This window comes from Dasypus novemcinctus, chromosome 8, assembly GCF_030445035.2.
Source record: "Dasypus novemcinctus isolate mDasNov1 chromosome 8, mDasNov1.1.hap2, whole genome shotgun sequence".
NCBI lineage: Eukaryota > Metazoa > Chordata > Mammalia > Cingulata > Dasypodidae > Dasypus > Dasypus novemcinctus.
Window position 1 is genome coordinate 107,777,608 of NC_080680.1, and position 17,387 is coordinate 107,794,994.

General features: G+C 39.6%; 1 protein-coding gene across 2 annotated transcripts in view; it reads right to left on the reverse strand.

The window, feature by feature from the left end:
• The window catches only part of SNX30 (sorting nexin family member 30), a 389,251-nt gene that overhangs the window by 41,178 nt on the left and 330,686 nt on the right, over positions 1-17,387 (reverse strand). For both annotated transcript variants that reach the window (XM_058302531.2, XM_058302535.2), the window contains one exon: positions 8,277-8,387. In XM_058302531.2, the coding sequence (XP_058158514.1) occupies positions 8,277-8,387 (111 nt within the window). The remainder of the gene's footprint in view (positions 1-8,276; positions 8,388-17,387) is intronic.

Sequence of the window (17,387 nt, forward strand, 5' to 3'; positions counted from 1 at the left end):
CCAGCACCCAATTGGTACCTAATGAAGGTCGATTCTTTTTATTAATTTGTAAACATTGAGAACAAAAAGCAAAAAATGGAAGGGGACTAAGGGGTGGAACATCCACATATCTTTTAAGTCAAATTATTTTTGGAAAACATCTGGGGTGAAGGTGAGGGAGTGGGTTGGGATAGAGATGAAATAAGATTGGTCATGAATTGATAAATGTTGAAGTTGGGCAATGGGTGCATGGGGGTTCTGCACTCAGTCTACTTAGCAAATGTTGATATTTTCTATAAAGTAAACATTTTTTACATTACATATGTATTAGAACCTGCAAAAACCATATTGGTAAATCATTACAATGACCTATTAAATAGTTTAAAGTTTAATCTGTTGCCCAACAGCATCTTCCTTCAAACTTAAAAAATCCTTCATAAAGAAAATTGAGAGCAAGCTTTATATTCTGTATAAAAACAAAATCAAATTTGTATCCTAAAATCACTTGTCTAAAAATTTAAGCTGCTTTCAAACAGAAATAAAAATTCATTTCTGATACTTAAAAAAAATACATCTTACGTTTTAATAGCACTTAATTCTTTGGTAAAGCACTTCCATATACATTATATTTCATATTAGTTTGTAAGAAAGTAAAGCATATTTCCTGTAGATTGTTACTGGAAAGCTGCTATTTCTGGGTAGGATATCTGGCCAAAGATTTCAATTGCTCAATCTTGAAATGCCCAATTTCCTACTGTCAGCATTTAAATTGCTTCTTCTATGCAATTCAACAAATACTTAGTTCTGGCACTACATGTCAGAAATTTTATTTTTCTTACCCTTATCAAACTAAAAGAATATATTGTTCCTAAGCAAAAATAACTAACAAAGGAGCATCAATGCTAAAATCTTTGTCCCTAAAAAAACAATTACCAAGGTTGGCTTAATTCAAAGTACTTAAAAGTTCAACCAATGTTTCACTACTTATTACCTAATCTACTGGGCAAATTAAAAGCATGTATACTTAGTGGTACAAAAAACGGGGAGGGGAACCAGCTAGAAAAAGGAATTTATAGCATTTATTGATTATTTCATATTAATTAAGAAAAGCAGTTTTGATTCAGCTATAAGAGGAAATGAAAGCAGATTGCATATTACAATGTGGATAAACCTTGAGGATATTATGGTGAGTGAAATAAGCCAGACAAAAAAAGGGCAAATATTTTATGGTCTCACTAATATGAAGTAAATAAGTAACTCACAGAGTTACTCACAGAGTAAACTCAGAGGTAAACTCCAGGGTATAGGTTACTAGGAAATAGAATGTGGGTTGAGAATGAGAGCTGATGCTCAATGTTTGTAGAATTTTTAATAAGATTTATTATTAAAATGTGGAAATGAATAGAGTTAATGATAATTACAGTGCATATAATCAACACTGTTGATTTATAAATGAGATTGTGGCTGAAAGGGGTAGTCTGCGGACATAAATGTCAATTGAATGGAAGCTAGAGAATAATCTAGAGTATATAAAACAGTGATTTCAGTAGTGGATGAAGATTGTGGTTAACAGTATAAACAGAGGAATGTTCTTTTACAAAGTGTTAAAAATATGATGATATATGGGAAAATTACAACTAATGGAATTCATGACTGATAATTAAGAGTAATATAATATTTTTGCAGCAATAGCAAAGAAGATAGTATATCAAATCTAAGAGACAACTATAGGGGTGTTTAAGGGGGCATGGGATTTTTCTTTGGAGTAATGTAAACGTTCTAAAATTGCAGTGATGACAGCACAACTCTGCGATGAAAAGAAAAGTCACTGAGTTTAAACTTTGAACAGACTATACAAAGCATGGAACTGTATAACACAGGGAATTCAGTCATAGAAAATTGTGGTTAACAGGACAAATATGAGAACGTTTTTTGTGAACGATAACAAATGTATAGTACTAACACAGGATGTTAATAAAGGGGTGGGTTGGGGAAAGAATACACCAAATGTAAGATATGGATTATAGTTAGTAGGACTATTTTTTTTGTCTTTATTTTTTTAATATTACATTCAAAAAATATGAGGTCCCCACATACCCCCCACCCCCCTCACCCCACTCCTCCACCCATAACAACAACCTCCTCCATCATCATGAGATATTCATTGCATTTGGTGAATACATTCTCTGAGCACCGCTGCACCTCATGGTCAGTGGTCCACACCATAGCCCACACTCTCCCACAGTCCACCCAGTGGGCCATGGAAGGACATACAATGTCCGGTAACTGTCCCTGCAGCACCACCCAGGACAGCTTCAAGTCCCAAAAACACCCCTACATCACATCTCTTCCTCCCACTCCCTACCCCCAGCAGCCACCATGGCCACTTTCTCCATACCAATGCCACATTTTCTTCGATTACTAATCACAATAGTTCATGAATAAATTATCAGTAAGTCCACTCTAATCCATTTTGATGATGCTTTTTCACAGTTTGTAACACATGTTTCACAACAATGCAAGATGTTGGTGGTAGGGAGATATATGGGAGTCCTGTATGATGATATGTGTGTTTTTTCATAAGATCACAACTTTTACTATACACTTATTGTTTATATATGTTCATGTATGACCGATATACTTCAATCAAATTATATTTTAAAAAAGAAAAGCAGTTGTGCATTACAAATCTCTTCTCATTAATTCGTACAGCCTTTGTCAATACTTAAAAGAAAATAGGATATGTAATAAATGCAAATACATCCTTCCAACAAAGCCTCCTTCATAAAAATCAAGACAAACATTAAAGTTCCAATAGAGTAAATGCATCACTAAAGTATTTGCTTCATCTTCAAAAATCATTGTCCACCTAATAGTGAAATCTGCTGTACCAAATAGTAGTGCTCCAGCAAATGAAGCAGAGTGTTCTAAAACCAATTTTCTCGTCAAAAAACAAAATCCATTTCACAATGAAGACTTTCTAGTAGTTCCAATACTGGGGGCAGGGGGGTGGGGAGTGAAGTGCTATGACACATGAATATGACAAACTGACACATCCAACTCACTTTGTGCTAGCTCCAACATAGCATTTGGAGGACATATTATTTCTTCCCACTTCTGAAATCCCAAAGTAACAAAACAATAGGAAAATAGGAAAAATCCACTGCAGAACCAGGAAACAAAAAGGGATACTAATCACAGGCCAGAATTTTCTAGACACAAAGCAGAAAAGTCAATCAATACCAAACTTCTTGTGATTCTACTCAGACGAAGGAAAGGTCAGTCCAGGAAGTAATGGGTTGGGTTTCCCCAGCAGAGCCCAGGAAGCTGCCAAGTTCAGAGCCATAAGAGCTAGAAAAAAGCGCCAGCTTTAGGGATAGCCAATGGGAAAAGGCAAATCAGAGAACTCTGGGTACATCCCCAGAACCAACGGCTTGTCTGTTCCCAACAACTTCATATGATTCCAGTGAGGCCCCAGGTAAATGAGGACTTTATCTCCGTGCTCCTAATATAGACAGTAGAACTTGAAAGTTCAGAACATTTTCAAACAAACAAAGTTCAAACAAAGTTCAAACATTTTTAATCATAGTTGACTTGGTTTGGTCAAAAAAACCCAGGAACTCATGACCATTCTCCCAAATTTTCCAGCTTCTTCAAAAGATTCTAAAATTCATCTTGAAGAATAAAATAAGTGCAAATAGGTAGAAACGTTCTGAAAACAAAGTAGACTGAGGGGTGAAGGCAGAGATGGGGAATTGCCCAATCAGATATTTAAATATGCAGTGAAGTTACAGTAATTCAAAGGATGTGGGAAGAATACCAGACTAAAGAGACGGATGAAGCAAAAGGTTCAAAAACAGCCCAAGAATACATGAGTCTAATACAAAAAAAAATGACAAAAGTGATCAACTATTCATAAGTGGTTCTGGGACCACATGCCTCCCATAAGAAAAAAGTAAGGTCCTCACATCTCACATCAGAATGAATTCTAGACTTAACTATAAAAAGAAAAGACATAAAAGTAATAGAATAAAATATAGAAATATATTTTTAACATCTTAGGTTAGAACAGGCTTCGGAGCCAGAAATTGTAAAAGAAAAGATAAACTTTGGTAGGGGGAAGGGAGGAATTGTTTTATGGAGTCAAGTCTAAGACAAATGACAACGAGAAAAAAAAAGATAGATATAGATGATTGATAGATAGATAGATAGATAGATAGATAGATAGATAGATAGATAGATAGATAGACAGATAGATAGATTGGTTCCCAACTGAGTTAACTTCCTTCACAAATATGGAATGCCTACAAACCAATAAGAATAAGATGAGAAAAATAGTCAATTCACAAAATAAGAAATGCCAATGCCCAATAAAGTCATGCAAATTATTCAATCCCATTAGTCATAAAATAAAAATTTAATATACAAAAATGAACTCAAAATGAAACAAATAAAGATAAAAGATGAAACTATATTAGGGAGCAGATGGATGGCTGTAATAAAAAAGACAGATAATAATCAATGCTGGTGATGATGAAAAGAAGCTGGAGCACTCCTACACTGTTGTGGAAAAGTAAAATGATGCAGCCATTGTGGAAAACAGTCTGACAGTTCCTCAAAAAGCTAAATAGAGAGCTATCATATCAGCAATTCCACTCCTAGACATATAGCTTAGGTCTATACCCCCCAAAAATAAAAACATATGTCCATATAAAAACTTATACAGGGACACTGTATAAGTCCCTGTGGCTCAGGCAATTGAGCTCCCGCCTACCACACAGAAGATCTGGGTTCGGCTCCCCATTCCTCCTAGAGAAGACATACAAGACAACGAGCTGATGTGATGGGCTGGCGTGGTGAGCTGACACAACAGGATGATGCAGTGAGATGACACAACCAAGAGACACAGTGAGGAAACACAACGAGAGACACAACAAAGGAGGGAGCAGAGGTGGCTCAGGTGATCAGGTATCCCTCCCACATGGGAGACCCTGGGTTTGGTTCCTGGTACCTCCTAAAAGGAAAAGACCAGCACACAACAAAGAGACACAGCGAATGCAAACAACAAGGGGTTGGGGAGAAATAAAATAAATCTTTAAAAAAAAACAAAAACTTACACAAAAATGTTCATGGCAGCATTATGTATAATAACCAAAATGTGGAAACAACTGAAATGTCCATCAATTGATGAAAGGATAAATGAGGCATACCCATGCAATAAAGTATTATTTGTTAATAAAAAGAAATGAAGGATTGATACATGCCATGATATGACCAAACTTTGAAAACATTATGCTCAATGGGAAAATCCAGGAGCATAGGACTATATGATTCCATATATATGAAATGCAGCTGAACAGGCAGATCTAGACAGAAAACGAGAAGATTAGTGGTTGCCAGGGGCTGGCTAGGGAAAATGGGAACTTTGGAGAATGAGAGCCGAGGGGTATAGGGTTTCTTTCTAGGGTGAGGAAAAGGTTCTAATACTGATTGTCATGATGGCTGCATAACTCTATGAATATATTATAAGTCCCTGAATTGTACACTTTTAATGAGTAAATTGTATGGTATGGGAATTACATCTCAATTAAACTGTTTTCAAAAAAAGAAATGAAAATGTAAACAATTATATTAGGGAAACGGATGTAGCTCAAGTGATAAGGCCTCCACCGACCATATGGAAGGACCCAGGTTCAATCCCTGGGACCTCCTGGTGAAAAAGAAGAGGAGAAAGTGTGCCTGCGCAGTGGGCCACTACCCGTGTGGTGAATCAAATGCACATGCTAGTGCCAGCTTAGTGAGCTAAGTGCCCACGTGAGTGCCAGCTTAGTGAGCCAAGTGCCCACGTGAGTGCCAGTGTAGTGAGCCAGTGCCCACGCAAGTGAGTCATACAACAAGATGATGATGCAACAAAAAGAGACAAAGGTAAAGCACAGCAGAAACCAGGAACTGAGGTGGTGCGATTGACAGGGAACCTCTCTCTACATCAGAGGTCCCCAGGATTGAATCCTCTGAATCCTAGAGGAGAAAGATGAGAAGACAAAAAAGAAATAGATACAGAAGATCACACAGCAAATGGACACAGACAGCAGGGCAGGGGTGGAGAAAAATCTTTTTTAAAAAATTACATTACACTTTTACTGGGTTTTCATCTGACAGTAAGTTCTCCAGGAAAAGGGTTTTAGAACCCCTCGTTCTCACCCTCTATTCTTCCCAAGGGTACCCACCTGGCCTAGCACAAAGATAAACACAAAGTCAAGGCTTTAGCAAACAGACACCGCCTAGAAAAGTTGCTGTAAAATGTAGTGGTGGGTGGGAAGTGCTTATTTCTAGCTTGGCTTTCATGTTTAAATGCTCTTGTACATTAAATTTCTCTCTATCCAGACACTGGAGTACCAAGATTTTTTATGAAGAACTTAAGTCTCTACTTGCTTCTAAAGTATCTTCCTACTCCCTAGCGCTCTTACCCAGTCCACAGGAAACCACATCTGGATGCAGCTCAGGAATGTGCAGACTACTCCATTCTCTTTCTGGCTTCGTGGTGTCTAACGGAGGTGCCACTATGTTTCACCAGCAGGTGTCACTGTCTAACACTTGATCCCTAAGTTGCAAACCTCAGCCTCACTAGCAGCCAGAAGATGAAGCATACTTGATGAATGGGGGGGTGCATATAAAGAGCGGCTTCCTTCCAAAGGAAGGTGTGGAAAGTAAAGGAACAAAGAGACTAACCTGTGTCACAAGAGAAACCTGACAAACACTACTTCAAGCCAGGAGATCAAGATGAACATCAACAGTTATAAATGATACGATGACAATGACACTCTGCCTCTGTAGGTTCCTCCCCAGAAATACATAATCCCAGTCTAGTTACGAGAGCAACATCAGAGAAATTCCAACAGAGGGGCTTGCAACAAAATACCTGACCAGTACTCCTCAAAACTATCAAGATCATCAAAAACAAGGAACATCTGAGAAACTGTCACCATCAAGAAGGGCTGAAGGACACACAGTATCCTCCTGGATGGAATGCAGAACAGGGTAAGAACACTAGGGGAAAACCAAGGAAACCTGCATCCAGTATAGATTTTATCTAATAACAATGTCTCCATATTGGTTCATTACTTGTGACAAATGTACCACACAAATGTAAGATGTCAAGAATAGTGGGATCTGGGTGTGGGATATATAAGAACTCCATCTTTGCAATAGCACTGTAAATCTAAAACTGTTCTAAAGTAAACATTTATTGGAAAAAATAATCCACCAGCTTCAATTTTGCCAAATTAAAATTCTGTTGTGAGGAATAATTCCAACCGCTTTTAAAAAAAACACCTGTTTCCTCTTCAGATGTGTTGTTAAATGACTAGAAGACAAAACTTCAGGCTTGGTGAGCAAAAGGGAAAGGTATGGAAAAAATAGCAATTCTCTAAGAAAGAACAGCATCCCAGGCAAGTCCCATCACTTCTCTCACAGCACCAGCAACATAGCAATTTTTACCTTGCCAAGAAAACTGCCTGCATACCTATAGCACACACATATTCACCTCCATCCATGGGGATGGAAAAGAAAGCTGGACGATGCAGTGGTAACAGAAAATCTGGTCGTGCAAAGAAGTTATCATTCAACCAAGGTTTTCACTGAAGAGAATGTACCTCTGATGATGAGTTTTATGGCCCAAAATTGCCCTAAAGCCCTCAAAACCCAAAGAAGCATTTGGGGTCTAAACATTACTACTTCCACTTGTCAGGAAAGTATTCAATATATATGCTGACTCAGTATTCTTTTAAATTTTATTTGTTCTTGTTCTGCATATATGTAATAGGTGGAAATTATGCTGCTCCAATAAATAGGGTTAGGTTGTTTTTTTTCTTTGATTTTTTAAATGAAAACCTGTGGTTGAATGGACTGTGTGCTAGATTCCTGCTTCCTGAATTACCCATGTCTAAACAAAGCCCAGTGGTCTAAGAGCTTCAGTAAGAGCTTCAGTAAGAGGTAGCAAATGAGAATTAGGACTATCCATACCTCAAAACATTGTCATGAAAATGAAAATCAACACATCCCCCCTCAAAAAGAAAGTGGCACACTTTATACTTTACAGCAAATCAGAAGCCAAAATAAAAAAGGTGAGATATACTATACAGTATCCATAAAGAGAAATGCTTACATATATTTTATGGGTCAATCTGGTACAGAATGCATGGCAGGGTTTACCTGTAATTTAAGGGGTGGGAATTCAGTGACATCTGCTGGAAAAATGATGCAGGAAAAGTAACAAGTTGCAATGACTTACTACCTACGGGAATGAGATGAGTAGGTTGGGATTCTTCCAGTTTGTTCCTCAACCAGTCAAAATCTTGGTATCTTCGACGGACAGAATACTCTGGCAGGTCAAACTCCACCCGGGTACTCTGCAAATAAGATAGTGGAAAAAAAATAAGCATTAGGAAATAGTAGCATATCTCGGCTGAAGGAAAGGGGGAAAAAGCTTTCTGAGAATATTACAGACTGAGTCATGTGCCCCACAAAGTCATGTTCAAGTCCCACCTCATGGTCCTATGGATGTGAACTCATTTGTAAATAGAACCTTCAAGATCCTGTGAAGATGAGGCCAAACTAATCAGGCTGGGCCTTAATCCAATATGACTGAAGTCCTAAGCAGAGAAAGTTGGACACAGGAGTGGGAGTCAGTAAAGAGAGAGAAAGAGACAGATGGCTATGCAACAGAGGCAGAGAGTGAATTATCCAGCAAGCCACCCTCAGAATGCCACTACTTCGGAGAAAGCATGATCCCACCAGCACCTAGATTTTGGACTTCCAGCCTCCAAAACTGAGACAATAAATTCCTGTTGTTTAAGCCAACCAGTCTTTGGTATTTGTTATAGCAGCCCTGGCAAACTTAGACACAGAATAATAACCAGTCTGGGCAAGGACACACTTTCCTTTCACCAAACACACCAGCCAAATGGCAGAGTTTACCAACACAGAACAATGAGTTTTGGCCACAGAGCACAGTTAAAAATCCAAGGATCTACAATTAAAATGTTGTTGTTTTTCTAGCCTCAGTAAATGGAACCCAACTGTTACCAGCATTATGTTTAGGTTTGATTCATTTCCTCCAAACTTGGCTTTGAGAATTTCTTTCAGTGGAATAATTCCATGAAGAATATTGCCCTGTAACAGAATCTGTCAATCTGTAAAAATAAATTCTTTGTCTTCTGCAAAATATGCTGACGCATTTTGTCAGAGGTAGGGGGGAAACAAAAAAAAAGTAGAGAAAATTAGCTGATCATCACTGCTTTGGGAGCCAGATTAGGTGAAATAGAGGAGGTTTTGTCTAATCTGCCATATTCAGCCAGAACCAGGACTTTAAAGGTATACTGCATTTCAGATGCATAAGAAAAAATCTGGAAGGAAATCCTACAAAAATGCAGAAAAAGATTAACTGATTATAGAAGAATATTAATATCACATCCACTTTCCTGAATTCATGTTTTCTGAAAAGTGATTACATAACTTTAATAAAAAACAAAGTTAAATAAAATTGATTTTATGCCAAAGCAAGATTTTTGCACACTAATTTGCCCAAATTAAAATTCTGTCTCAGATAAGCCATTTTTCTCTATGAGGGTACTGACACAATAGTCACTGTCCTTGAAAGTACAAGAAAAAAATGGCTCAAACTGCATTTTATAAATTTACACTTTCAAGCCAAAAGTCTGTTTTAATCCATGACACTAAGAATATCTTAAAAGCACAAGAACTTGGGAAGTGGATATGGCTCAAGCAATTGGGCTCCCACCTGCCATATAGGAGGTCCAGGGTTTGATACCCGGGGCCTCCTGGTGAAGGCAACTTGGCCCGTGTGCGAGCTGGCCCACACCGAGTGATGGCCTGTGGGGAGTGCTGGCCTGCGCAGGAGTGCTATCCCATGCAGGAGTGCTGCCCCTCGCAAGAGTGTTGGCCCACATGGAGAGCTGGCCCAGCAAGATGATGCAACAAAAAGACACACAGAGGAGTGACAATAAAAGACTCAGTAGACCAGGGAGCTGAGGTGGTGCATGAGAATGATCACCTCCCTCCCACTTCGGAAGGTCCCAGGATTGGTTCCAGAGCTGCCCAATGAGAATACAAGCAGACACAGAAGAATACACAGCAAATGGACACAGAGAGCAGACAATGGAGGGAGGGGGGAGAAATAAATAAATAAATCTTAAAAAAAAAAAAAAGGCACATGAACAAGAACAAGGGTCATCATCCATCAAGGAGAAAGTTGTGAATAACTCTGGCATCAAAAATTATGATTGCAGGGAAGTGGCTGTGGCTTAATCAGTTGGGCTCCTGTCTACCATATGGGAGGCCCTGTGTTCGCATCCCAGGGCCTCCTTGTGATTGCGCACATGCAGCAAATAGACACAGAGAACAGACAAACTGGGGAGGGGGGAAGGAGAGAGAGAGAAAAAAAGGGGGAGACAAGCAAAAAAACACAGAAGAGCACACAGTGAATGGACACAGCAGAGAGCAAGCAAAAAGCCACAAGGGGGGTGGGATTAAAAAAAATTATGATTTCATTCTTCCTAAAATCTGTGCTCACAGTCTGAACAAAATTGTAAAATTTAAGGACTTAGTTTTGGCTGATCCTCAACTACTATTTCTGTATCTTTTCACTTTTTCAAGGTCCCAAGCACCAGCATATGCCCACAAAGTACAACCTTCCCCTATGATTTGGCGGAGGGCGGCAAGAAAGATTTGGAGAAATTCATTCAATTCAGGGATTTATGATTTTTTTTTCTTTTTAAAGTTAGTTACCGCTTTTATTTTAGGAGTTGTATGGTATTAGCTCTTATATTTAGATCTTTGATCTATTTTGAATTAATTTTTCCATATAATGATAAGGGGGTATTCACATTCATTCTTTTTTTTAAAAAAAAAATTTAAGATTTATTTATTTATTTCTGTCCCCTTCTGCCCTGCCCCAGTTGTCTGTTCTCTGTGTCTATTTGCTCCATGTTCTTCTTGGTCCACTTCTGTTGTTGTCAGTGGCACGGGAATCTGTGTTTCTTTTTGTTGCATCATCTTGTTGTGTCAGCTCTCCGTGTGTGCGGTGCCATTCCTGGGCAGGCTGCACTTTCTTTCGCGCTGGGTGGCTCTCCTTACGGGGCTCACTTCTTGCGCGTGGGGCTCCCCTATGTGGGGGACACCCCTGCGTGGGGCGGCACTCCTTGCGCGCATCAGCACTGCATGTGGGCCAGCTCAACACGGGTCAAGGAGGTCCAGGGTTTGAACCGCGGACCTCCCATGTGGTAGGCAGACGCCCTATCCACTGGGCCAAGTCCACTTCCCAATTTATGATATTTTAGGAGACTCTGAAAATAGTATAAAATTGGAACGGGGAAAATAAAACTAGATAATATTTAAATCCAGACAAATCACCATGGACAAATTTTCAGAATAGGGTGACAAAAATGTACGGGGCCGTAGCCTTGCTCTCCCTTGGGAGACCTGCTGGGAAGAACTCTGCACTCAGCAGTCTCAGTACTGACATAAATCACTGAGATGCCACTTAGCCTCTCTGAGCATTGCTTCCTTGTTTGTTAGAGCTGGAAGAGATGTTCTTCAAGAGGCCTCACAGTGCTACCATGCTCTTCTTGCGGACATGCAGTGATTGCTATCCCATAAAGGTGTCTTTTGAAGGTGACAAATAAAAGCAACTCATTAGAACCAATGGAGGACTCTATTTTTTGCCTTCCTAAGTGTTACAGGATCATCAACTGATTTCACTTTTTCAAATCCATTTAATAAATTACAGTGCTTCTACTCTAACTTTGAAATCAATAGCTGCAAACTACAAAACCACATAATAAAACACAAGTATTTTTCTGCTCCAATTCATTTCACTTTTGGGGAACTGGCACTTTTCCCCCCTTCTATCTATTCAGGGAAAACATACTTATTTAAACACTTCAGGAAAACAAAGAAGTTAAAAAAAAAAAAAAAAGATCTGCTATAATCCCTCTAACTAGAGATAGCCACAGTTGACATTATGGTTTATATCTTTTCATATTTTTTTCTATTCCTATTCACTCATCCACTCCTATTGTGGATATCTCTTTACTACATCCTAAACATCTATGTTAGTAGGCTCACATCTACATAATCATTTTTAACCATATATAGTATTACATGAAATGAATATGCCATTATTAAACCAGATCCCCATTTGTATTAGTCAGCCAAAGGGGAGCTAATACAAAATACCAGAAATTGGTTGGTTTTTATAAAGGGTATTTACTTGGGGTAGGAGCTCACAGAAGCCAGGCCATAAAGCATAAGTTACTTCCCTCACCAAAGTCTATTTTCATGTGTTGGAGCAAGATGGCTGCTCTGTGAGGGTTCAGGCTTCCTGGGTTCCTCTGGGCTCAGCGCCTCTGTTTTCACCACAAGGTCAGCTGTTGACTATGAGGCTCTCTAGGCTTTGCCTCTCTCCACAGGGTCAGCTGTAGACTATCAGTTGAACAGCTCTCTCTCTCTCCCTGGGGTTTCTGCCGTGTCTAAGGAGCTATCTCTATCCCTCTGTGTTCTTCTGGCTCAGGTCCTCTCTTTCTGGGGCTTGCTTCTCTTTCCTCTGTGTGCTTACTTCCTGGGGCTTCAGCTTAAGACTTCAGCATCAAACTCCAACATCAAAACTCCAACATCAGAAATGCTCAACTCTGTCCTTTGCCATGCCTTTTATCTGAGTCCCCACCCACCGAGGGATAATGACGTGGCCCAATCAAAGCCCTAATCATAACTTAATCATCCCCAGGTACAGACCATATTACAAACATAATCCAGTATCTTTTTAAAAAAATTTTTTATTGAAGTATATCATTCATACATGAACGCACATAAATAAGTGTAGAGTAAAGATTGCAAAATAAAATAAACATACATAACATCACACAGGGGTCTCATATATCACCCCTCCACCAACTCTTTGCATTGGTGTGAAACATTTGTTACAAACTATGCAAGAGCATCATCAAAATATTACTACCAACTATATTCCTTATCTTACATTTGGTATCTTTTTTCCACCAACCCATACTATTTTTTTTAAATCTATTTTTGTTATAGATATTGTGAACATGCAAAACAATCATACAGATGTGTAGATTTCCCATACAACTCCACATCCTTGGAATTCATAACAAAATCAAACTGCTACACCATTTAAGTTGTTTCCTACTTTCAATAAATCCACAGTGCTACAGTTAGCATCATAGTATATACATCTGTTTCAGTTTGCTAAAAGCTGCCTAAAGCTATGTACCAGAAATGGGTTAGCTTTCACAGTGGGGATGTATTAGGTTCCACGTTTACAGTTCTGAGGCCATAGAAGTGCATCATCAGGGCATCATCAAGCTATGCTTTCTTCCCAAAGACGAGCACATGGAGGCATCTGCTGGTCTCTCCCTTCTCTTCCGTTGTTTCAGCTTCTAGCTTCCTCTCTCCTGGGTTCCACTGACTTCAGCTCTTTGCTCTTGTAGCTTTCTCTCTCTGCTCCTGCAGCTTTTTCTCTTCAGCTTTTGGGGGTTCCTCTGTGTCTCTCTCCATATTCATCCCATTTATAAAGGACCCCAGTAAGAGGATTAAGACCCACACCTTACTGAAGTAATCTAACCAAAAGGCCTTTAACTGGAGTAATCTAATAAAAAAAAGCTCCCACTTAGAATAGGTTTACACCCACAGGAACGGTTTAGCTTTAAGAACATAATTTCCAGGGGTCCATCCAGCATCAAACTGTCACACTGCCCTTGTGCACCTCTCTAATAATTCCCTTAACAAAAATTCCTAGGGATAGAATTGCTGGATGATAGAGTACTTATTATTGACAAACTGCTTCTAGAAATTTCATGCCAATTTATATTCTCACCATACACTCATGCCAACTCTGGTTATCTTTGATGGGCTGATAAATTAAAAAGAAATGTTATTCTTCTTTTCCTTTTGTTACCTTAGTGAACACTGGGGTTAAAACATCCATTCAAATGTTTGCTGGCCATCTATTTTTATTTCTTCATGAAGTACCTTTTTAAAATTGTGAGTCATGTCATTTTCAATTGTGAAGACTCCTTATAGTCATTTACCTATAAGTTCTAAGTGTTTTTTTCTGTTACAGAAATTTTTAATTGTCATATAATCAAATCCACCCATTTTTTTCTTTTTATAGTTCCTGCTTTTGGTGTCCTAAATAAGAAGGCCATCCCCATTATAACCTTATAAAAATATTCACCTGTATTCTTGATTTATGGCTTCATAATCCCTGTTATTCTTCTTCTATGGAAAATAATTTTTAAATTGCAACAAAGATATCTGTATAATGATGTTTACTGCAGTATTATTTAAAATAACAAAGGAAGTAGAAGTAAAGCAACCTAAATATCTAACAATAAAAAACTATTAAGGAGATTATGGTTTATTTATTCTATGGTTACTGGTAATTTTGCCTGTAAGACATCTTCAATGACAAAAATTCTTCACTCTAGTTTTAAGGGAAAACAGTAGGATACAAAATCAATTGTACATACATTGTGATTTCATTTATGTTAAAAATATGGATATAAAAACCTAGAAGAAAAATTTATAAGTGGTCATGAGAATTGTGCTCTTTATATTCATTCTTATTTTCTACCATTCTCATACAATACTTTTATGTTCATACACATAAATGAAAAAATGCTCATTTTTTTTAAAGCTCCTCTGAGAACTTGAGGGTATATACAACAGGAAAAGCTCATCTAATGCTTTCTGGTCCTATGACATGATATGGCAAATATCATCAGGAGGCAAGAGGATGTTCACGCTCTCTGGCCCAGGATTTATTTTATTTATTCTACCATATCTTGTTCTAGACAAGATATGATGATACATAAAATACAATCAAATGATATAAATCAGAAGTGAGAAAGACAAAGGAAAGCAAAGACAGAGAGATTAAATGGAGCCAGGAATGAGGCTAGCAAAACGCATTTACCATGGAACATTACAAACTGGCTGAAACTGGGCCATGGTGAATTTCTGGAATGAAACCCAGTCGGTTATGGAACTCACAATATTCATAAAATTCACAGGCCAATAAACTTCCAACTAGGGTGCAAATGTAGTTCAGTGGTTGAGTGTCTGCCTCCCATGTATGAGATCCCAGGTTCAAACCCCGGTACCTCCTAAAAAAACCAGAAAACAAAAAACCTCCAACCATAAGTATGCAGTAAATATTTCTTCAGTGAATATTTGGGGTCAAACTTAGAAAGGAAAACAAGATGATAAATAAATGTTTATTTCTATTTTCTAATGCCAGAGGTAAAAAAAACAACAACAAAAAACAATAAAAAAGAAAGAAAAGCACACACCCACAATTCTATAATCAGAGATAAGCATACATCCTTCTGCTCTACATCCTCGTAGCTGCTGTAAGTCCACCACATAGAATGCCCAACAAAGAGCACAGGCTATGGGCACACATCTACAGTCAGGTCTAAGAACAGATAACCGAGCACAGGAGTTGTCATGCAGAACGTTTTCACAACTAAAGTTTAGCACTGTCATTCATGTGGATACCTGTCTTAGTCTCCTAAGGCTGCCATAGCAAAGTAACCCAAACTGGGCAGCTTAAAACAATAGAAATGTGTTGCCCTGGGGTCAGAAGTCAGAAATCAAGGTGTCAGCCAGGCCATGCTCCCTCTGAAACCTGTAGGGGAGAATCCTCCCGTGCCTCCCCTAGCAGTTTGCCAGTCATCCTTGGCAGTCCTTGGCTGATAGCTACAGTTGCTTCCATCATCACACGGCCTTCTCCCCTGTCTCTTGTGTATCCAGATTTTCCTCTTCTTATTTATTTATTTATTTTTTAAGATTTATTTATTTATTTAATTTCTCCCCCTCCCCTGGTTGTCTGTTCTTGGTGTCCATTTGCTGCGTCTTGTTTCTTTGTCCGCTTCTGTTGTCGTCAGCTGCACGGGAAGTGTGGGCAGCGCCATTCCTGGGCAGGCTGCTCTTTCTTTTCACGCTGGGCGGCTTTCCTCACGGGCGCACTCCTTGCACATGGGGCTCCCCTACGTGGGGGACACCCTTGTGTGGCACGGCACTCCTTGCGCACATCAGCACTGCGCATGGCCAGCTCCACACGGGTCAAGGAGGCCCGGGGTTTGAACCGCGGACCTCCCATATGGTAGACGGACGCCCTAACCACTGGGCCAAAGTCCGTTTCCCTCCTCTTCTTATAAGGACACCAGTCAGGGTCCACCCTAATTCAGTGGGGTCTATCTTAACTAATCACATCTTCAGAGACCCTCTTTCCAAAGAGGGTCACATTCATGAGACCAGGGGTTAGGACTTGAACGTGTCTTTGAGGAACACAGTTCAACTCATAACTACCTCCTTGGTCTTTTTCTTTTTTTTTTTTAAGTTCAACACTTTGGAAGACCTAGCACAGAGTCACAACAGAGTACCCTGTCCACAGGGCATCACCCTAGGACGAAAGGTCTGCCCTTCTTCCCCAGGAGTTGATGTCCCCGATGACTGTGTCTGGGCCATCCCAAGAGCTGTCCACTCAATCCAAAATTTACAACCAACTCAGTCCAAAGAGATGTGGTCTTCCTCAGAAGTGCCATCTGTCCCACATAGCTGGATCCTAAGAAGTCTGGGTGACCCCCCTAGCAATCCATTAGAGGGAGCTCTTTCCTTCTCAAATAGTAGCCAGCTACCTGCATTCTGCCCCCACACCCTAGTGGCCTATGATAACACCTGAAGCTGATTCTGGCCACCCATCCTTATGTACCTCTGGGCTTCCTTTCCTCTGACTTGAGCCTCCACCTCCCTTCTTTCTCTCAGATCTTTCCACCAAACTTTCTGGGGGACCCATTCTGTAATTAAAAAGTCTTGTAATTCTTCAACCTATTCAAATTCTGAAACCTGGCTCTCCCCTGAGAATCTAAGCTCCCTATCCAGCCATCAAGTGGACTCATTTTGTTTTGTTTTGTTTTCCCATTCCTCAGACCTCACCCCATCGCCAAGGTCAGAAATTGCCTTGATGACATCTCATTCCACACTGTTCCTTCCTCACCTCCCTGGAAAAGCCCTTTTCTAGCTCATGCAACCAAACTATACATATCCTCGATCCCTTCTCGCCGCTGCCTTCTGTTGACCCTGCTGCCATTTCTTCTAATTCCCTGGGAAATCTAACACCTGGCTCTCAGGTTTCTTCTCCAAAGTCCTTCCATAATTTGGGTACACTCAAGATCCTGCTGGCTCACACATATGACACCCTGCCTTTCAGCCAGCAAGGTCTCCTTCCACTCACCCACCCACGACCCCTCCACAGACTTTGTCACCAGGTAGAAACTCAGACATCTCCCTCTTTAACCAGTACCTCA